This window comes from Aptenodytes patagonicus, chromosome Z (assembly GCF_965638725.1).
Source record: "Aptenodytes patagonicus chromosome Z, bAptPat1.pri.cur, whole genome shotgun sequence".
Taxonomy (NCBI): domain Eukaryota; kingdom Metazoa; phylum Chordata; class Aves; order Sphenisciformes; family Spheniscidae; genus Aptenodytes; species Aptenodytes patagonicus.
Genome location: NC_134982.1, coordinates 83,294,634 through 83,317,941, shown reverse-complemented (window position 1 = coordinate 83,317,941; position 23,308 = coordinate 83,294,634). Strand labels below are relative to the sequence as shown.

The following is a 23,308-nucleotide window of genomic DNA, read 5'->3' as shown; positions in this document are numbered from 1 at the left end:
ATTACTTCCTCGGAGACTGCAGTTTCCCAAGCTGTCATGATTTTTGTTAAATGAACTGTGGATTTAATAGAAGCAGATGTATAACAACAAAATATAATACAGCTTGTACTTGTTCTGCAAAATATGTATCTCAGTTTTATTTAAAAGACAAACAATCTCCAAAAGCTGCATTTGCTTGTTTCCTTCATTGTTAGTAGTCAATGGCATATCACAGCCCTTAAGCACTAAAAGAAATAATTCGTATCTTAACTTGAAGAAAAGTATTGTTTGTGTCTCAAATTGAATATCTTACGCAGAAGCTAGCCTGTAACCAGTCCTTTACTGGTACAACATGTTTGATGGAACCAGAGGTAGATTATTCAGCTGAGAGTTTTCAGGCAAAGTAAATTTCTTGGGAATTTAGAGAGTAATAGCCCCATTAGAGCTTTTGTAAGGAGAAAGCATGACTCACAAATCTATTGGAGTATTTGGAAGAAATTAATGAGCATATGGCTATGAGAAGTCCATTTGCTGTGTGGTATTTGACTATCCAAAAATATGTTCAACTATTTCCTTTCAACTGATAAAAGAAAGTAAACTGAAACGTTTTCTTGTAAAGTCTCATTAAAAATAAAGACCGAAAGGGTGGGTAAATGGGCAGTTTTAACAGTGGAAGGAGCTTACTCACAGAGTCCTAGCAAAAGCTCTGGTGGAGTCCTGGCTATTCAATAAATAAGTAAGATAGCAAAATGTTATCGTAATTTAAGAAATGTACTTAGCATTATTAAAATGGCCTGAAGACTTTTAAAAATATCTTGAAAGACAGATTGACCTGGCTATGAAACTGAAAGTTAAATTCAATGTGACCAAGTTCAAGGTAAGACTACTCAAAAAAAACCCCTCATGATGCATGTGGAGGTATCTTATGTCTCAGGAAGAGATAGCCTTGAGAGGGCTTCCTCAAGGCCCATCTGCCAGACCTGTCCCTAGGAAATTGCTCAGTTCATCGGCACTGCTATGGTCAGAGTAGGATTGCATTGCAAGATCTGTGGTTTGGACCTACAAGCAGGCCTTGAGCAGGATTAAGCTTTAGCCTAATCCAGGCTTCCCACCTCATGAAAATGATCTGATGTCCTTCAGGGCGGTGAAAAAAGATGGTCCTCTAAAGACAGATCTTAGTGGTGCATACATATATATTACTTTGTAAGGCTGATATTGTTTAGAAATTATTATCCAGTCTCATATTTCCTACACATCTCATGTTGTTATGCTTGAACGGAACACCGTTCTGTAGAAATTATCTCTAATGGGGTAAAACCAATTTTTAGGAGTGGTAAGTTTTGTGTTTAACTTACGTTGAAAAACTGACAAACATGACAAACCAAGACTGGAACTACAATTAAAATAAGAAGCTTGTACAATGAAGTACCTATTCCCTGAAGGTAGAGATTTGCTTTGGATTTCAGGAATAATCCTCCTAAAGCTAAGGAAGGTAAACACTTCTGACCATATATGGTCATAACTGACAAAGTGGAGTTAAGTGCTCTACTTGGTAATTTAACTGCCTTCAATTTAGAAAGGAAAACTCACCTTTCTCTTGTAAGGAATTCACACATATTTCAAATACCTTTTAATGCACCTCAAGCATGAGAACTAACATACCTTCAAATCAAAACTTTCCACAAAGTCCTGCACCTTAAACAAAGGACGATAAGCAAAAACAATGGACATCCACATCTCTTCCAAGTCTGCCAAAGCTAGGTTGTCTATAGGAGATCAAGGGTCTCATCATCAGATATGTGTTCTTCTTTTGAAACTTACCTGCTAAAGCCAAATATCCTTATTCTGGACCCCACTCAAAACTGGCCCTGACACATGCTGAGGCTCTGTCCTTGTGCACACATTTTTTCCCGTTAGGTCACTGAATAACGCTAGCAGGGCTGGCAGGTGTCCTCACCCTGTGCTCCTCACCATGAGAGGAAAATATTTATAAAGAATATAGCTGTATGCTCCACATCCATATTAAAACACCTGCCATACCTCCATGCCTCCTTTTTAAGCTCGTCTTGGAAACGCCTCTTCTGTTTCCTCACATCTCTATTTTTAAATACTTATCAGTCTATACCAGCTGTTAGGGGTGGTTAATTTCATGGTAAGCTGGAATCAGTCCTATGTGTACGTGTGTATGTTTGTGAGTTACACATACATATAGACACACATCTGCACACTGTCTTTTCCATCATGAAACAACAAAGACATTTTAATAAGTAAATATAAGAAACTTTTGAAAATATGAAATTTTCTTTGGAAAGTAGAATAGTTTACCTCTGGCTTGCAAGCAGATATGGCAGTTTATACACTAAAGGAATTTATGCTGATTAGATGAAAAGATTTCAGAAACAGAGCTAAGATTTGAATAGGTCTTTCAATTTTTAAGTAACGCTTGATAACACAATGAAAAATGACACTTTTCCAACATACGTGTTTTTTTTTAATACGACCTGTATAGTCCCTGCCTATGCTGGTGACAAAGAATTTGTTTTCTTCTGGCACTACTACACACCTGGCACAGCAGCAGGAGAGAGCTGCATTTTGTTTTGTTTTGTGCAGCATGAACAGAGTTATTAGTCAAGTGCTGAATGCGCCGCCTTTATTATTGGGTGATACATGACACAAAAAAGTAGTACGAGGACTTTAGATTCTAGCTGAGCTTTGTGGACTGTTAAAAATGTGGATGAAATCATCATATTGTGCAAATCAGTCATTAATTTCAAGATTTCATTTAAGCATATTCTGGAAGTAAACCAGGTTTTGTATTTAAGAAGTAACAGATTTGGAACCCCACCTTTGTGGGGGTTTTAGTTTATCTTTTCAGAGTGCAAGCATGTGCTTGTCCGTGGCCCTTGCTCCATAATAAACTTAAAACTGCAATTTAATTTATATTTGTCTCCATTATCAGTGACACACAATACCCAGGGACTGTATTGCCAGCGACTCCCAGCACTGTCTCCCTGCCTCAGCTTCTGCCGAGAGGAGCAAAATTGCACTGGTCACTTTTTCTTCTCTGTAACTTTAAATTAATGAGGAATTAAATTATTTGTGACTTTCTGCCCACATGGTGTAAGGATTTTGTAGCAGTACCATTTCAGAGTTCATTCTTGGGTGCTGCTTAAGGTGAAACACTGCCAGGCCTCTGGGAAAACCTAAAGTGTAGAGTAAACATCTGCTCTATCCTGTTGGGTTCAAAATTGCTGAAGTGCAGTTGACCCACAAAGCAGAAGATCTTTTGGGCAACTGAGCAAGATCGGCTGCTACAGTAGTTCCTCCAGTTAGCTTCTTTTTATACTCTGCATCAAAATTGAGTTGAGAAAAAAAAATCTTATTTACTTGAAAGTGTTTGGGGGTATTTAATAGTAGGTAGACTGCCAATCATTTGTATATAATGAATTTCCAAATTTTTCTCTGTTTGGATTGCTCACAATAACTGAATGCTCTTGTTCCTGTACCAAAATGGAGTGGCTTCAGAAAACAATGTATGCAGAAATATCTTAACTTTAAAAAAGATTACATCTGCAAGTATTTCAGGTGAATAAATTAATGATGAATACTACACATAAAATTATGAACATTTGAACATTACAGTTAAATGCATACTTTGTGGTTTGCTGATTAGATGTATAAGACCTTTAACTATTTTTAATGCAACTGAACAATACCATGTATCTAGTTTCATATTTCTAAAGATAACTGCATTAACAATATGTAGCATATTGGCTAAATGCTAACCTCTGTGGCAAGAGTAGCAATATGGAACTTTGCAGTAATTACAGAATTTTAAATTTGCTTTTAGCAACTATTTCAGTATTTGAATCTAAGGATCATTTTCATAGACCCACAGAATCATAGAATAGTTTGGGTTGGAAGGGACCTCTAAAGGTCATCCAGTCCAACCCCCCTGCCGTGGGCAGGGACATCTTCACATAAACCAGGTTGCTCAGAGCCCCGTCCAACCTGACCTGGAATGTTTCCAGGGATGGGGCATCCACCACCTCTCTGGGCAACCTGTGCCAGGGTTTCACCACCCTCAGTGTAAAAAATTTCTTCCTTATAGCTAGTCTATATCTACCCCCTTTAGTTTAAAGCCATTCCCCCTTCTCCTGTCACAACAGGCCCTGCTAAAAAGTCTGTCCCCATCTTTTTTATCAGCCCCCTTTAAGTACTGATAGGCTGCAGTAAGGTCTCCCCGAAGCCTTCTCTTCTGCAGGCTGAACAACCCCAACTCTCTCAGCCTTTCCTCATAGGAGAGGTGTTCCATCCCCCCAGTCATTTTTGTGGCCCTCCTCTGGACCCACACCAACAGGTCCATGTCTTTCCTGTGCTGAGGGCTCCAGAGCTGGACACAGTACTGCAGGTGGGGTCTCACCAGAGCAGAGTAGAGGGGCAGAATCCCCTCCCTCGACCTGCTGGCCACGCTGCTTTTGATGCAGCCCAGGATTCGCTTGGCCTTCTGGGCTGTGAGCACACATCGCTGGCTCATGTCCAACTTTTCGTCCACCAGTACCCCCAAGTCCTTCTCGGCAGGGCTGCTCTCAATCCCTTCATCCCCCAGCCTGTATTCATACCAGGGCTTGCCCCGACCCAGGTGGAGGACCCTGCACCTTGTTGAACCTCATGAGGTTCACACGGGCCCACTTCTCCAGCTTGTCCAGGTCCCTCTGGATGGCATCCCATCCCTCAGATGTGTCCACCACACCACTCAGCTTGGTGTCATCTGCAAACTTGCTGAGGGTGCACTCGATCCCACTGTCTATGTCATTGATGAAGATATTAAACAGTACTGGTCCCAATACGGACCCCTGTGGGACACCACTTGTCACCAGTCTCCATCTGGACATTGAGCCATTGACCACTACCATTTTCTTGCATTGTATCCGTAAAACCCAAACTCACAAATCTTCAGCTAGAACAAACTAAAAGAAATTGAAAGCTTAATCTATTTCATTAATTTTGCAATGGGAACAGTTATTTACAAGCAATATTTTTGTACCTTTTTTTTCATTTCTACAAAAAGAAGATGCTACCCAAGTGCTTTAAATCTCTTCTAATAACGTATTTGGATCTATTTGTATGCTATTTGTAATTACAGCCACTTGGGACTCAGAAGAGTTGATCATTTCAGTTGCATTCATTTCTTTTTTTGTTTCCATTTGCAGGATGCTCTGGCCCACTAGGCATAGAAGGAGGAATTGTGTCAAACCAACAAATTACTGCGTCATCCACTCATCGAGCTCTTTTTGGACTCCAGAAATGGTATCCATACTATGCACGACTTAATAAGAAGGGTCTTGTGAATGCTTGGACTGCTGCAGAAAATGACAGATGGCCATGGATTCAGGTAACAGATGGAGCTGAGCAGGAAAAAAATCTCCTTGATTCAATTGCCAGAGTCACTTAAGAAACTGATGAAGACAAGTGGTAAACTAATAGCTAGATTCTTATTCACTGTCAGAAGTGTAGCCTAGACTATAGGGACTATTTAATTGCAAAACAGTAATAATCTCGACTGTACAAACGCACAAATCTTTCTATTTAAAAAAATGCATGCATATGTTCCATTGTGGCTCTAAACCATGGAAGCAAATTTACAAAGACCCTTTTCAAGGAAGCTGCTTTCCACATACGTTACATTTGCTCATTAGGTCCTTAGTAGCATTTAGCAGCAATATCTCTTGATGGAGATACCTTGACACAAGCAACCTTCCTCGGGCATAATTCTAGAGTGCTTTAATGTGGTTTTGGCTGTACCAGAGCCTGCAGAAATAGTTTGTCCTCTCTTCTGAGCTGCTCTGGGCACACAGGTTAAGCATTGTGTGCATCATGCTGGAAGTAACAAGAACTGTTTTAATTAAGGTTGAAATAGCTGTTAGTTCAACCACATTTGTGGGGCTGAAAATACATATTTTTTTCATTCCCACTCAAGGGTGTTAGCACTAGAATGATTCAAATGGCAATGCTCTCTTTGTGGACTGGATTTCTCTGTGCCCAGCAAATGAGTTCAGTAAAAGTCATGAAGCAGTGAATATGAAGTCCTGTGGCTGTATTTTAATGAAGATAATGATTATCTAGTGATTGCTGTAGCTCTTTACTTTTATGGTGTTTTCTTTTCATGATATGTGAATTGGGCTAAGCTTTGGCATTTTCAACTGTTAGTTAATAAAGGTGATGTTAGATACTTATGGGAAAACCTTTTGCACTAATGAGTGTAGAATCATAGAATCAGAGAATAGTTTGGGTTGGAAGGGACCTCTAAAGGTCATCTAGTCCAACCCCCCTGCCCTGGGCAGGGACATCGTCAACTAGATCAGGTTGCTCAGAGCCCCGTCCAGCCTGACCTGGAATGTTTCCAGGGATGGGGCATCCACCACCTCTCTGGGCAACCTGTGCCAGTGCTTCACCACCCTCAGCGTAAAAAATGTCTTCCTTATAGCTAGTCTGAATCTACCCCCCTTTAGTTTAAAGCCATTCCCCCTTGTCCTGTCGCAACAGGCCCTGCTAAAAAGTTTGCCACCATCTTTCTCATAAGCCCCCTTTAAGTACTGACAGGCTGCAATAAGGTCCCCCCGAAGCCAATATGTGAAGAGGGTGCTTCCCTCCCAGTGAACCCACCACAGGAGTAGCAGAAGATGCTATTTGAGCGTCTTGTCTACCAGCGCTGAATAAGTTGAACTGTCCGTATGTCCCTTGGGTGTGTCAGACACACTCTTCTTGAAGTTACCTTAGTGTATGTGGCATAATTTTTGTTCATATTCAAGTTTTAGTACTGACTACCATTTGTGATTTTTCTGAGCGGTTCCCAGATATGTGGGGAAAAAGTGTACAAGATTACCTGTTCATTTCTCGTGTTTGGAGAACAGGCACAAAGCGCGGTTTAATGAAGTTTTCTGAAACTGGTGTAGTGAGAGTGCTGGACTTTGTCAGTTCTGAAAAATGAAGCCGGTGTTACTGTTTGTTATTCACTGCAGAGTGAAAACACAAAGGCCCTTCAATGCATCTTAAGTCAGTTTTCTTCCGTAAAGACCGGAGGGGTTAGGAAGTCTGTAAAATTTATACATTGAAAAAGAACTGGAAAGAGTAACGCTAAGGGACTTGAGCAGAATTATTTTCACAGGAGTAGAAAGCTAATGTAACTTTAACGGATAATGAAGAAGTCAGTGTTACAGTAGCTTTTGGGCTGCTTTAGAGTGTTGGCTTTATTAAATGAGCTGGAGAAGAAATTCAGAATCATTTAGCATTGGCCCCCTAGACATGTCTTTACTAGGAGATGAACTGGATGGGGATGGCTAATGGTCTGTTGCTTCCACGTTTGTACTTGGCAAAGCCACCACCCAGCGTGGAGGCAGCTGTCAGGCAGCTGTTTAGGTTTCTACCCAGATCAGAATTGGACTTTGCTCCCAGGTAAGTCTTCCCTTTGCTCTTACCTGGAAGGAAGGTTGGACCAATGGAGAAAATGTGTCTACAAATCTCAGCCCATGGCATCAGGTTTGAACAATTTGTTCTTTTTTGGAGTTAATGACCTAATCTAGGCAGTGCCAGTCCCATGCAGGTTATTCTGTAATTTTGACAGTCATAGTACATAAGGACTTTCTATAAGCTAATTAAGTGAGATGATTAATGTGTACTAAGCACCTAGAATTCTCTTTTTTTTCTTCTCATTTTTCTTTAATACTGTTCACAAAACTTGCCAAGTATTTTATTTTTCTTTTTAGTTCAGAGTAAAAATAAAAATACTCTTTGTAATTTAAAAACAGAAGTTTAAATCTTGAGAGGATTTTTTTTTTTTCCTTTTCTGAAGAATTTTCTCCTTAAAACACCTGGGAACAGCAAATCTAAATTTGTCAGGGAGATGATACTTGTAGAGGAAAAGTGCTTTTTGGTCTTCTGCAGAAACCCTGTTTTGATTTGGCAAAGGTACAGACCTCCACAAACTCACACTTTATGTGCTGTATAGTAGTTCTTTACATCAGACCACTGTCTTTTTCTTCAAGCGTGAAATACACTGTAAGAGGCAGATGCTGCTGACCCTTATATAGGTGAATAGTTTCTGTTGAGAGAGGAGGAGAAGCAGAAATCCCATATCTTATTTTTGCACAGCTTCTATAATGGACAGGGAGATGCTTCATAAGCCTTTGTGGAAGGTTACAAAAAGTCAGCACACTCTGATTTGCGCTAAGTTTCTGGCTACCTTCCTTCTGGTCCTGTGGGAGAAATGCTCCCTCTAACAACAGTTTTTACTTTCTTTATTGTATCACCAGCTTCCTCCCGGATCCTAATGTGAGGGGTCTGCATATGGGACCTTTTCCATGTTGGTCTGAGTGACGAAGCAGCTGGTCCAGAAGATGGCTCCTGAAAAACAGTGTGAATATTTGGCAGAGATTAAGTGGAAAGTTACAAAGCCAGAAACCCTATTTTTAGGAAATGTAAATTAACATTTAACACAGTGAACCTAAAGCAGTAGCACGTTACCCTCTTATAGTTTCTAATGCTAGATAAATCCTAAAGGAAGCTGTGTGTAACAGGCAAAGTCCCCCAAAGTATAATTATGTATAGGCCTGTAGCTATTTTTGCCTTGTTCCATCATTACCAATTTTCTTTGTCATTTAATTTCTTTATTTATATGCAGCTTGGCAAATGAAAGGTTTGAGTGCTGTGCTTATAACTCACTTGTAATGAGTGCAGAGTTTTTTTCTCTAATCTTTCAGGTGTCTGACACACATGAACTAATTAGTATGCAATTTCATTTTCCTGCATTCTCCCAATGAACTGAAAATTGAAATTGCCGTTTTAAATTTACACTCTCAGCATGTAATTAGTAATGGCACTACAATGCTTGTAATTGGCTTGTGATTTAAAGTGTCAGTGACCATGTTTTTGAAAGCAAATTAAAGTCAGAGTAAGTCATATCTCCCTTTTAAAGTTCTGCTGACCTCTGTTTCTCCTCATAGGTTGGCTGTGATAAAATAACACCTGTGTATACTGTTTAACATTTTATTAGTGACACTAACTTTTAATGTTTCCAAATACAATGAGAAAAAATCCTACACTTCTATTTTTCATTAATTGTTCCTGAGATATAACCAAAATGGTCACTGTACCTAGAGATCCATGCCTATACCTTATATTTCTTCTTCTCTCCCAGTTTCACCACCCAAAACTAGTATTTCTCAACTCATTTTTCCCCTATTCATGACTGGTTTCCCTTTCCTTCCATAAAATATTATCCTTTTTTATATCACTGCAGTTATTATTGCTGTAATACACAAAGACTTCAGCCATGGTGGATATGCCAAAAATGCATAAACTGGAATGTCATGAAGAACACTGTGAGACAAGATAGAATAATTTGGTATAACTAGCAATATAGGACAGGCCTACAGTACCGAAATCCTCAGTCATGCCGTTAAGGTGTATAAGTAGCTTTGGAAGAAGGGTGCATGTTGAGGAACCATACTCAGGGATGAGAGAGCAAGGTGGGTGAATATTGTCCTGTAAGATAATAGACCTGCTTCTTTAGACTTTTAGAGTAGGTATGGTCTTTTTGTTCGGCAAATAATACCAGTGCAATGGGTTCTCTGTCCATAGATGAACCTTCCTAAATTTTAATTTGCCCAACAGTAAGTCTTATACCACCTATGTCAGGCAGCCTGGAGCGGAGAAGGAGCTCACAGCAGAGATTCAGTGGCTCCTGCCACTGCATCGCAGGGCAGGCTGGGCTGGGTTGGGTCGTCAATGTACCGGGGAGTCCTAAGAATATCAACCTCAGAAATACATGACAGTCTTAGAACAAAGTAAGAAGGCGGGTAAAGGAATAGAAGAGGTATAGTGTAGAAGGTATCAGATTAAGGCTAGACAGCAAAAATCTGGGTGTACAGTGAAGTCTGGTAGGAAGCATTACACAGCAAATATTGGTACAGCTGGCAAAGATGATGTTTCGAGTCAGGAGGGGTCAGGGAAAGTTTTGATTACGGAAAGGATAGGGTAAATTTGATTTCCTGGTCCTGGCTGTGGCCAGTTCATTAAGCAAGGAGTGGAAAAGATTAGTGCCTGCTGGTTCCCGTGCAATTGCTGCTGTTGCACCGTGACTGAACTATCACGTCTGAGAACAAGAGATTCCTTAATTTCGGCTCATCCCCTGAGTGTGATTGATTGTGAAGCGGGTTCCTGTGAGGAATGTGCCTGGTGATGCAATAATTTTAATGATGTACAAGGGACCACCAGCTCTTTTTGAAGTGCTTTGTGGTCTTTTGGACATGGAAATTTTTTTTAGAAGGTCAGTATTAATCCACAGCCACCAAGAGCAGATTTGGGCATACCTTACATCTGAAGAATATTAAGAAAATGAACTAATTACTGCTTATCAGACCACTGTGTGGGAGCTATGATTGAACACCTGAACTGTTGCTGGAGACTTGTTTATAAATGTAAGTTGTTAAATAGAAAAATAAAAAGCTATTTTGTTATCCCTCATTAAAATAGCAGGAACCGTTTCTGCAGAGACATCAGTATGGTTAGCAATTGGTTTTTAAATAAAATATTCAAATATTTAATTTTATTATTGTGAGAAGGAGGAGGATTCATTTACAAAATAGCTGGACTGCTCAGTTTGGTTGCAGAATCAAAAAATGGGAAATAAAGTTGGTTCAGGTTGAGAAGTTATCTTTTTCCCCCTAGTCTTTATTGCATACAAAAATTTCCAAAATATTTAGTTTGGGGTTTTTTCCTCAACAAATAATTCATCCCTTTCCAGCTCTATTTCATATTTTTATTCTTTTTGGGGGTCAATTTTTGAATGTCAAATGTGATTTCAAAAAGGAAAAGCTAGAAATCTTATTTAGAATATATGAAAAAAGCATTCTAATTCTAACATTTTTCTAATTTCTTCCCTAAATGGCTTTTCTGAAACTATATGATAAAGTTCAGATGAAACTCCATATTTTGAGATACAACAGTTTGATGGAAAAGGTGCCCAACTTCTAATTAGTAATTTGAATATATTAGTATTCTAGTCCAAAATAAAATACATTGGGTTTATTTACTTTTACCTTCTCAGTGCATCTGTTTTAAATAATACTTTTTTTCTTTTTTAATAACTTTGCACAGTTTTAAGAAAAATTCTTCATTGTTTTTCCTGAAACTCTGAGTAAATAGTCTTCCTGTAGAGACTCTTAATAAAAAAGGTGACCTGTGATGGAAAGGGATCTACCTCAGCAGATTCAGGGTAAAATTTTTCCAAAGCCCCTGTGTAATTTAGAATTTTAAGGTCAACTAAGTACAGTTAGAGACACAAAAATGTAGTTCTTATAAGAACTTGTTCCACAGCAGAAATCAGAGTGGTTAATTAGCAACCAATACATTGGGCATCCCATGAAATGCATGGAAATGCCCAGTGCCTTGGAGGGTTTGCACAGAGTCAGCACGCTGCATGGGTGATGGTGACGTTCATCCAGAGAAAATGGAGCACCAGAGTCTTCCTTAAGTATTGCCCGTACACAGCATTCACTAATAATATATCTGAGGAATAATAGTGTATTGATGTGTTCTTGGATATGGTGTTTACATTAAGATAGTTTAAAATCAGCAGGGTAAGAGAAGAATTGTGCAGCACAGTGATAAGGATACTTGTTTGAGAGAATCTAAATTCTAGTTTCTACTCCAGAAGCCATGTTGGTACTTTATTTAGTGATTACTGAGAATGCTTTTCTTTTTTTTCTTTTTAAGTCTAAATATATTGGGATAATGTTTCTGGTAGGTAGAATGTATGTTATTATTTGCGGCTTAATTTGGTTTTTACACAAGTGTGTCCCACACCACCTGTGGTTTCAATCCTACCTCTGGCGCTCAGCCTCACATTTTCAGAGCTTGCAGTCCCTAATACTGGTATAGTTAATTGTATGTCTGTGAATCTCACAAACCTAATGATAACTACTGTGGCACACAAAAAAACATATCTATATAAAGACTTTCTAAGTTCCATAATTCTTATCCCCAAGCAGGAATCAATAAAGTGTTGGGTTTTTTTCTCCAAAAAAGGCAAGGAAAAAAATTAGCAGCTTCCACATCAAGAACATCCAAAGAGCAAGTATACACCAGGTGATAGCTATTTGCTAATAAAATGATAAAACCCAAAATACACAGAGTTCTTGCAGAACATTCATTCAAACATCTGTTAGTAAGAGCTCTAAGCAAACTACCATCTGTCAAACCATTCATTTTGTCAAAGTTCATTTCCTCATTCATGAGTACCGTTGTATCAGCTTCCAAAAATACCTGTCGTCATAGATTAAATATGTAATATTACTTAATATAGATCTCAGCTTAGTATAATGTGGCCAAGTGAACCATGTGTGGCCATTATGAAATACAATCTTGGAGTCATCATGTAAGGTGACTTGAACCATATAGGAAGACTTAATCTGCTAAGTTAAATGCTGAAAAAACTATTAAAGCTCTGCATTTTTTGTCAATACTCCAAAATTTGACCTAATATCATAGGACGATTTCCTTGGAGGATATTGACGAGTGGCAGTAAGTACCTGAAAGCCCTTGGCAGGAGAGAACAGAAACTAATAATGAAAGTGCAGTGTAATTCTCTCAAAACTATCCCACATAGGACCTTTGAACTGCAGGAATTAGAAGAGATCTTCAGCTAGTCAAAGTCTGCCATAAGTTCACTGACTTCAGTGAACTCAATAGCAGTGTCTGCTGGCTGCAGATCTCCCTCAACATCTATACATTTAGCTTACAGGCTAAAAATACAATTTATGTACTCAAAACAGACAAGAAAACAAAAGGACTGGGAGCCCATTTCTTAGTGTAATCATCCAGATACTCCCTTGTGTCCCATATCTTGGTATCTATTTGATATCCTCTTCTATCTCCTAGTTTCATTCTTTGTACACACAAACACCCACGCACAGACGTATTCAAACAACTTTTGACTGAGGTTTCAGATACACAAAAGCAGTCAGTTCAGAGTTAGCATCCCCATGGCAACTGAAACTTGATGCTATTATGAACGCTATCCATAACATGCTCTGTCAGCTTGCATGCCAGCTTTCCTTAATTACTCCATGTAATATGGCTGAACGACTGAAGTAACAGTACTTTTAAAAGCATTGTTTCATGCATCTGTAACAGCATCTATTTTGACTTAATGGTTTTTCACATTTACCATCCTGATATTAAAAGTAATCAAACCAGCAAGTGGTGACACACTGAAATGAGCTAATGTGTGTCTGTCTGGTTTCTCATGTCAGTAATAAATTGCATGTGGAGGTGCCCCAGCACCTATGTGGCGGCTCACCAACTGTAATGGCATAATGTGTGGGCATCATAGTCCTCCTGTGGGGAGGACAGCATCTAAATCTGTAAGATGATACTATGCCGATGTGTGATAGTCAAACAAGTTGTATTTTATGTTGTAAACACTCACCTGCAAAACTGGCAAAGCAAATGATCCTCACAGTTACTCTTCTGCTAGGCTTGACTTCTGGAAAAAAGCTGTTTCAAGTCACTTCATTACAGCTAAGGTTCAGGAAACAAAGTTAATGAAAAAGTAAAATTACATGCCAATATATTAAGTTTGGGTTTTTTTGCATGGTGCAGAGGCATGTATATACACTTCCCTCTGTGTTGATGGCCCCAGAGCGGTACATATATGTGGAGTTCATATGTGTGTAGGTAGGTCACAGAAGTGCAGAGCAATCTGCAGGGTGAAAACAGAGGCAAAGCCTTAGTACAGCTCTAGCTGTGGAGAAGCAAGCATGCGGTCCCTGGCTGCACCTCTGTGTTTCTCTGTGATTTTACTGCTGGTGGAGAAAAGTTACTGTTTTATGTAGGCTTTTGGAAGTATGGGAAGTCACCAGCACCATGGTACTACAGCAGAAAACGAGGGCTGAAGTAAACTCATACTCCTTGATCTCCCCTGGAAATGATGACATGTGCTTGTCATCTCAAAGACCTTCTAATTTCAGTGGAACACCAATTCTGTGGACTGAAAAATAGGAGTGTGTTTTACTCTTGCAATCTTAAAACCTTCTTATTCCATGAGTGGTTAAGATAAAGAGACATCATTCAAGTCTAGAGTCTTTCAATGAGACTTTTCAGATTTTGAGGGTTTTTTCTTTGTCTATCACAAAACCAAGCAACATTAAACGTTTCTAGTCTAATCTATTGCCTGCTAACTTTTGTAGACGGAAAAAGTATTTTGAGGAAAAATGCAGATAATTAAAATGATTGGGAAGTCTCACCGAGGGGTAACTTTTTGTGTTTATATAGCAACTTTATTGTCTATTGATTCTTAATTTCAAGACATAATTACAAATATATTATGAGTGTGTTTGTTGTGATTCAACCAATATTCAACCAATTTCTTAAGATTCAGGAGGGATTAACCATTTGAGCCAACTTTTTTTTTCTGCAATAACATCTGTGGGTGGAGAAATCATTTGAGTGGCATAGTCTTTTCAGCAGTCACAAAGCCATCTGTCCCCTGTGTGCTTACTAATCTACTTCTTTACTCCACTTGTGTCCACCTGAAACCTTGGCCTCTCTCCCTACACAAACAGTCTCATAGCAACTAACAGATTATTCTCAAAGATGACAATATGTGGGAAGGATTGCTTTCATGTACTCCTATTTTCCCATTTGTCTTTCTCGCGCAAATTTTGTCACGACATGAACACAGTCTAACAGTTGCCCTAATTATGAGCAGCATTACTAGATCAGTCAGAAGTCCTAGTTACAGCTGGAACTTCAATGTGCTTTGGGTCTTCTGTAAACAGACAACCAAAAAAACTGCACTAACTAGACAAGGTATTTGCAGATACATGGGAAGAGCAAAAGGATGGTACGGTCAGCATCTCAGGCAGCATAAAACTGTGGCTGCCAGGCTCATTGGAAAAGAAAGTTTTAAGTAGGTATACAATGATTAGGATTATCTTGACCAAGGAAGAAAGGACGTAAAGATGTGTATTTTATGATCAGTGTTACGAAAATTGACATACTGCTTTGTGAGTTATTTAGCAACTGAAAACAGCATTTCATTACTGGCTGAGGAAGGGTAGCTAAAGTGTGATAGCATGAGAATTGATACTCAGGAGGAGTCTGCAAGCACAGATCTGCTATGTCACTTGCTCCTCATGGTCTCCTTGCAAAAAATCCAGACCTCGTTTGGATAGTGGGATTTGCAGCGTCTCCCAAGGCTGATGTAGCAGGATTACATAGGAAAGGAAGTCTGCCCATTGCACAGCCCATGACGATCATGTCCTGTGGAACCACTCTTCAGGAAGACTCTTCCCCTTCCTTTACTGTAGTAATCAGTATAATTTCTGTAGATAAGCTGCATAAAAAGAAAGACAAGGTAGTGAACTATGGTTAAGAAGTACTCTCTGCACAGGTTGTTTGTGGACCATTTGATAGCACTATTACCACTTACTGGGCTTATTCTGGTGGAGGAACTAAGCAGCTTTAGTTTCCCAGTGTGTTAAAATAAGCTGGGAATATGTAATGATCACAAAACCCCAGTAAGGATCTCATGGTGCTGGGGAAGTTTTTGCTCTAGCTCCCATCTTTGAATGGATGGGTTAAATTCCAGGTACAGCTTTAATATTGATAACTAATGAAGAGAATTTCTTCATCTGGGCAACAGACTTGTCATTTTCTAGCACATTTCCTTCTTACTTAACATTTCTTTGTCTGAGAAGTTACATACGACCTAGACAAAGCCCACTGAAGTCAGAATGGGAATTCTTCCCAGTTGTCCTTGTTGGGCTTCAGGGCAGATCATATTTGTTATCAGTTTTTACTAGAATGCATCTACCAAAGTGCCTTGAAAATAAATGGAAAGGATGCAGTAGAAAGTACCTCCAGTATTTGCAATAGGCACATTAAGAGTTTTCCCTGAGTATATTTTCATGATGATTTTAATATTGTACCTTTTGAATTTACTTCTTTTCCCTAAAGAAGAGGGTTTTCATGTAGGATTAAAAGAAAAGTGCAGGTTTGTTTCCGTGACCCGAGTCTATCATCCTACCTTCTAACCTCTACAAGCTATTGATCAAAGCTATTTTACAAGTGGAAATACATATAGACATTTTCTCTGACATTTTTATTTACACATTCTTTGACTGGTGCTTTAAGAAGTATTCTAGACATTTTGGGGAAGTTCTTTCTGGGAGGCATTAGCATGCAAAAGACAGGAACAGTATTTACAAGTTCAACGTTTATGAAGGAATTAATAATAGCAATAAATGACCTTAGTGTTTCTTAGCTAACCTTAAATTGCAGGTAGTTAATACCCTTTTAATCAATACTTTGTATATGAGATGAAATTTTACAGGGCTACAAACCTCTGAACAATATGAGATTGATTATGGGCCTCTTCTTGAGATGACAGTCTAAACATGCCAGTATTTGAATAATTCATATCATCCAGTTAATAGCATTCATAACAACTACCTTTGGGACTAAAATAATGACTTAATAGTAAGAAGAAACAGACCAAGCAAGTTTTTAGTCTGTCTAATTATGTAAAGTCTCTGAGGCATAAAGTGAAAGTTCTCAACAAAAGCCAAATGCAGTGAGTGCTTTTTGGTAGTATTCATAACATATGCTCCTCCGTATTAGCATTACACGGGCCAAACAATCCCTGTATTTATGTTTTCCATACAACTAGGGTTTAACCTATATTCTGATCTTTTCATGGACAGGCAAATTAAATTAGTGGGCCAATTTGCGTCTCTGATTCAGCATGCCTAACTTGAAGCATATAAATAGTCTAATTGAAGATAGCAAAGGTAATGAGTTGCTTTTAGATGGTTGGCTGGGGCTAAGCTGTAAGTGAGTACAGGGAAGACCTGAGAGATGTTTGTTGTTACCATAAGATATGATAGTCTGGCGAGGCACTCTTGAAACAACAGTATCAGGAGGATGAGTTTGCAGAGGTTTTAATAGCAAAGTTGTGAAAAGACTTTGCTGGATCTGCATCCATATAAGCAAAACAAAAAGGGTTTGGGATCAGAATAAACTGAGTATTTAACTGGTTTGTCTGCAAGGTACAATCCCACAATCACGTTAGGAATTATTATTTGTAAAGTGACCTGTAGCAAATGACCGTGTTAGTTCTCTGAGATTATCACAATTATAAGATAAAACATGTTGGCTTTTCTCCATGTAATAAACCCCCTTCCAGAATGGCAGCAGCAGCTGGAGTGCTACATGGATAAATCACTGCGTTACCTAATCTGGATGCTAGTTAAAACACATATCACTGCTACTATGCTGACTGCATTAACACCCTCAACTAAATCTGGAGAAGCTCTGCTGACAGTGCTGATTAGGAGAGTAACAAAATGCCACAGACAGGCAAGATATATGAGCACCTTATGTCCAGGTGCCAGCAATGCTTTGCAACAGGGAAGATAATAGTAACTGACCTGCTCCGACCTTCCTGCACCTCATCACATGCCGAGTCCTGCTCTGCAGCCCCTTGCTCTTGACGTTTCATCAGTGTGAAACATCGATGTTCAGTCGTGTTCAGGGCCTCTAATGCTTGAAGACGGAAAAGGAAACATGGGGGGGAGCTTTCAGGCTCACTAAATTTCCCAGTATTGAGGGAATCATGTCAGGTTACTCCTTTCCTGAGTTTATTACAAACATTTCCATTGGCAAGTGTCCCTATTTTTCATCAGAAAATGGTTCTGCGGGTGCTTTCTATCTAGCTTTGTCAGAATTATGACTTTTTTAAAAAAAGACAAAAATTAAATTTCAATCCTTCAAAAACTGATGAAATCAGCAGGGAAGGGTTGCTGTAATAAATCTTTGAATGCCAGTATAACCTTGATACCTTATTCAACCCTATTTTTACATGAGTAATAGTGAGTATTAGTAAAAATATACATACTTTGTGCCAAAAAAGATGGAGAATTTTTATAGCAATGCTATTGTATCTTACAACTGAAACAGGTAAACACCATGGTTCTCCATAAACTGCATTTCTGTTTATGAATGAAGGCTCATGTAAAACTACATTTACAGTCTCAAAGACCCAGCGTTTCATGAAGGCTTTAATCTGAGCATTTCTTGGAAGCTTGCTCTTAAGGTATACTTCAGACAAACCTATTCTGTATGAAATGTTAGTAGTGTTATTGCTAATAGTGCAATAACAAATGAGGGGAATATGGTTATGTATTCTGGCCAGGAGCATCACATATGGTGTCTTCCTAAAGTCACTCCATCGTCTCGTCCCTTTTCTCCTCTCCTGCATGTAATAACGTAGATGAGACATATGCAACTGATTTTTAATCTTTTTTGTCAAATACGTACCTTTTGGACACTGAATATACTAATATTTGGTCACAAATTGAAGAGGAATATGAACTTCTTCCACTGGTGCTGTCCCTAATCTCTGCTGTCCTGTTGCATTGACATATTATGACTGTGAATTTAGTCTTTTTTCTACAATTCTAAGGTTTGTTAAGCATTCTGGGAAGTTATTTTTGGTCTTTGTTTTGTGGAGACCTTTGGACTGTTTATGGAAAACAAGCATGAAGCAGTTCCCTCCTGTGCTATGGTCCTACATTTACTTCACTGTGTGCAGTGAAGCTGCACACACACCATGCAGATTTGCAGGACTGGTTCTGAATTGCCTTTGAAAATGATGCACTGCGCAATCTACAGGAACTCGTAAAATTACCTTGTTCATATTGCCACTTTCTTTTGGGTAGATACTCTTTTTAATTTGTTTTATTTCCTTTCTGATATAGATTTTTTCAAGTTCCAGTAAAATCATGATTGGCTACGTCTTCATCAGTGTTGACAACTGAATGATTTAGCATCCTAAAACAGATTTGTGTGAGTCACTGCAGTCAAAAACATTAGTACACCAGTGAAAATTGTTTAATAGAAATTACTCCTACAGAATCAGTCCTGAGAGCAGGAAACATGGCATGCTGGTTACTTTTTCCCCTCCTGTTGAAAGAGGCCATGACTCTATAACCTGCTGTGATGATAAAAGTGGTCTAATCATGGAGTCAGGATGATTGTGGTGGTTGAAAGGAACAAGGTTAAAAGAAATTTCAAGGACTGCTGGGAACTTTTTAAACTGCTAGAGCAGGTTTTATTCCCCAGCTCTTGGGCATACACTGCCCTCAAGGGAGTATGCCTCAAGTGATTTTCTTTTTTCTTAGTTTTGGCTGTATGACATAGTATAGAAGGCACCGAGTGACTGGCAGTACATGAATTCAGCCTTCGACAGTGTATACAGCACTGACTCCGAGGTATTGTATCTTGTCCCTCAGCACTGTCTATTAACTTGAATTGACTGCCATGCCTGTGGTCTAGCTAAGCTTTTCACAATATCAGCACGGTGACTGCATCATCCACCACATATTGTGTAGACTTAATGTATTTCTTGTAGCGTCAGATTTAAATTAATTGATGTCAGACTACTGGCTTTCTTTTACATGCAGTTTTACCTGAGTGATTCAATGTTCATCATTTATTCTAGCCCCAGAAAACTTCCTCATTGAAATGCAAAACCTGTTTGAGGCAGGTTCCATTACCTGTAGGTGTTAAACAGCACCTTACCCAAGTTTCATAAAAAGCTTCATGCCATGAGGATGTAGGGCAACGGACATCCTTGGATCTGCTTGTGAACATCACAGCCAAATCCCTGACGTATGTTGGGTGAATTAGGTCCCATGGAAGTTGCTGGACCCAGGAGCCCCCTCTGAGCTGGGGCTAAACACAGCTCCATGGACAGGGGCCGAGTATCCAGTCTGAATCCATTACTCTCAAAATAACCTTAAATTTAATTAGGGCTGGTAGAACTGATCAGTCTCTTTTTTTTGCTGTAAGTAGTTTTGTCAAATTTCTATGCAGGTATCTTCTCACAAGGTCTTTACCATACATTAATACTTAAATTACTGGGGTAAATCCCCCAAAATACTATTGATCTTCTATCATCCTTGATTTTTTCCACTTAATCTAGGTAATGATAAGGGGTCTTTTATAACTGAATAAGCTCTTACCTTTTTTAAAGAGATGTGTTAACTCTTGTACTTATCCTGGTGACTTTCACCTCTTTGTTTTAAAACATAGTCACACATGTAATTAGAATATATAACATCTGTCCTAGATCTGAATCCACAAAGCAGAGCTTCCTAAGCTGTTTTTCTTCACAATTGCCACAGAAAAATACCTTTGAAAATGCTTTTAGTGCTAAAAGAACTAGTTCACATTTCACGTGGGGAACTTTGCTTCCTACTGAACTATATTAAGTAAGAAAGATTTCAGCACCTGCTTCATTATAGTCATTGCACAGTTGTAATATTTTGGGTTTTGCTAAGCTCTGACTTGAAAAATTTAAAACACATAAAAGAACACAGACACAAAGGGCCAATTAATTCCTGGTGTATCCATATGCACTGAAAGGAGCTGCCACAGGCGTGATGTTAGCCCCATGGGGATTTTGTATGTAAGAAAGCTGCGGGGATTTTAAAGCTTTTTTGTTCCCCTTTCATCGGGATTTCCTTGCAAACATTGACAGAATATATAGACCTAATTGCAAAACACAGCATCCTGTTTTTATTTCCAGTGTTATATCAAGCTCAACATTGCCTAAAGCCAAAGCTCAGTTTGTGACTCAAGAGTATGGATACTGATCAAGAAAGCCTCTAACAGGAAAGATTCTGTCTGTTAAAACAGAAGTAAATAAAATTGTACAGCTTATACGTAGAGATACACAGGTAAGGGTATAGAGCAGGCTGGTATATAGCAGAAAAAAGGTAGGCTTTTTACCTCCTGAAACTCAAAAAACACAGGTTAAACAGTATGTATGCTAAATGAGTATTTAAAAATTAAATTATTCTTGTTTCATTTTTATGATTATCTGACCAATTCTTCCCTTCATTCAGTAAGACTTCTCTTTTTTGAAGTTTGACTTTCAACCATAGTATTAAACTCTTTGGCAGATTACTTTTGGATGGTTTTTTTGCTATTGTTTTGCTTCTTGAAGTGCAGTGGTTGATTTGTTGTGCATAAGAGTTGGAGGATTTAGCATGGAAAGAAGCCAGTGTGGGAAGATAACATCCAGTGGTTAAAGCCATGGTTTCATTAGAAACTACTCTTTCCGAATAAACAGGGAAGAAAAATTTTCGCATAAATTCTCATCCAAAAAAACTCCCTGAGTTTGTTATCTGGAAAATGAAAACCTGGGAATGAAGCTGAAAGAATATTAGGTGTATGCGTAACTGGATGAAAGAAAAATTATTTGGTGTTGCATTATATCTTCCTTTTCCCAAGCAGTGAAATGTGAAGATACTACTAGTCAGCATATGCAAAAGGCAAGTAATCAATGGCTGGTTTCTCTTTGACTCTGCTTTCTAATTTGTTTTTGGAGATGGTGTTCACTTAATTATTAACAATTTTGTAAATATATGAAAAATTCTTTTATTTGCCTGTTTATTAATATGCTTAAATTCCATATAGAGAGTGAAATCTGCATAAGAGACTTCCAGAAACCTTTTTGTCTAACTGCTTACTATTCTATGTTAACTACATTCGTAAATGTAGTTAGGGGGCTGATAGTAATCTCTGGAGCTGTCCTCTTACAAATATAATGTGTCTTTTTTTTTTCCTCTGGAAAACCTGGAATGGGGGGAAAGAAGGTTTCCCAAGACTATAAAAAGGCCTGAATCTCTTCTAATTTATACCTGTCTAAATTCCTGGTGTGAGTCCATTCTCCCCATTGCAATTGCAAACGTTCCTGAGTTTTCCTGGCATATGTGAGAAAGATCCTGTAAGAAATCTGATCTTTTATAGGCAGCTTCTCCTCTCTCAATGGGTCTAAACCTCTAAAGTACCCATTGTTATTCTAAAGGTGTAGGCATATTTATTAATTTCTTATAGGGAGAACTATGGTAAAACTACACTGAAATTCCTCAAGAAGAAAAATATCAGAAGCCCAACTATTTCAGATAAGTAGCAGAAAATAGCTAGACGCCCTCAAAAAAACAGCAGTAAAATTCTGTCTTTCTTCACTTTCCCATTGTGTTCTCAGTAAGATATTGAAACACTGACATTTGATCATCTTACATCCTTAATAGAGGCTAGTTTACATCACCAAGTGAAAGCAAATCTTGAGACCACACTGTAAAGAATAAAGGGATGAAAGTATTTGGACAGCAGATACCCGATCTGTCTCTGACTCCCTATATTCCTGTACTGGGGCTGCTATCCCAAATAGTAAGGAGTGCACTGGGTCAGCTCCGCTAACTGGGGAGCAGAGATAAGATTCATACGGAGGAGACAAGTGCTAATGTAGTTTAATGTATTATTTACATTGTCCCAGTTGTTTACTCTCTAGTATTTCCATTCGTCTCCTCTTATCACACATCTGCCTGCACCTTCACGCAATTCTCACGGTATGACAGCTCTTTGTTAAGCTTCATTTGGTGCAAAAGTTACAGACTTCAGCTGCCTACCAGCGAGAGGGTGGGAGTGCAATTGCCAGATTGCTTCATGATTGACTTCACTGCAGGGACGAGACTGATGATACCAGCATTGTTTGATTTGAATATCACATTCTGAATTTTGTGAGAATATAGTTGTCTTTCCCATACCATAGGTGGATAAAGAAGGCAAAATTAAGGTGGTCTGAAAAGTGTTGAACTCTCCGTACAACTTAATTTTGTACTTCAAGGTGTTGAGGTCAACTCAGACAAGTACAGAGGGAATGTTCGTATCTGTTGATAGCCACTGATATTTTCCTATTGACTGTTTTGGGATTAGCATTTCAACCATGATCTTTAAATATATGAATTTTCAATGAGAATCAAGGAAAGTTCTATTTGTCTGCTTTACAGAACATCCATTTCTTTCACAAAGAAATTTGACCTGAAGTTAACTGAGGCTTTTTTGCATGGGATTGCAAATTGGCTTCTAATAGAACAGAAGATTCAACCTTTGGTAAATTATCACACTATTGCATTTCCTTTTTAGGAAGGAAATACGTAGCAGTAATCTTATATACCAGTAATATGCTGTATCCCAGCAATACACCAGTAGTATCCTGTATATCAATAATATATACGTGTGTGTGTGTGTACACATATACATGAAGACATAAGCATAGTACAGGCTTTTCATTCAATTATTTTCATTTATTTATGTGCATATGTACATGAAATGAATGAAAGATAAAAGGAATTAATGCAAGAGTAAAGATAGTAATTTAAATGCTGCAGCTATGTTTTTTCCTTTCTGTCATTAA

At 38.5% G+C, this 23,308-nt stretch overlaps 1 protein-coding gene across 2 annotated transcripts in view; it reads left to right on the top strand.

The window, feature by feature from the left end:
• Positions 1-23,308, top strand: part of EDIL3 (EGF like repeats and discoidin domains 3) — a 261,173-nt gene that overhangs the window by 181,237 nt on the left and 56,628 nt on the right. For both annotated transcript variants that reach the window (XM_076362438.1, XM_076362437.1), the window contains one exon: positions 5,193-5,374. In XM_076362438.1, the coding sequence (XP_076218553.1) occupies positions 5,193-5,374 (182 nt within the window). The remainder of the gene's footprint in view (positions 1-5,192; positions 5,375-23,308) is intronic.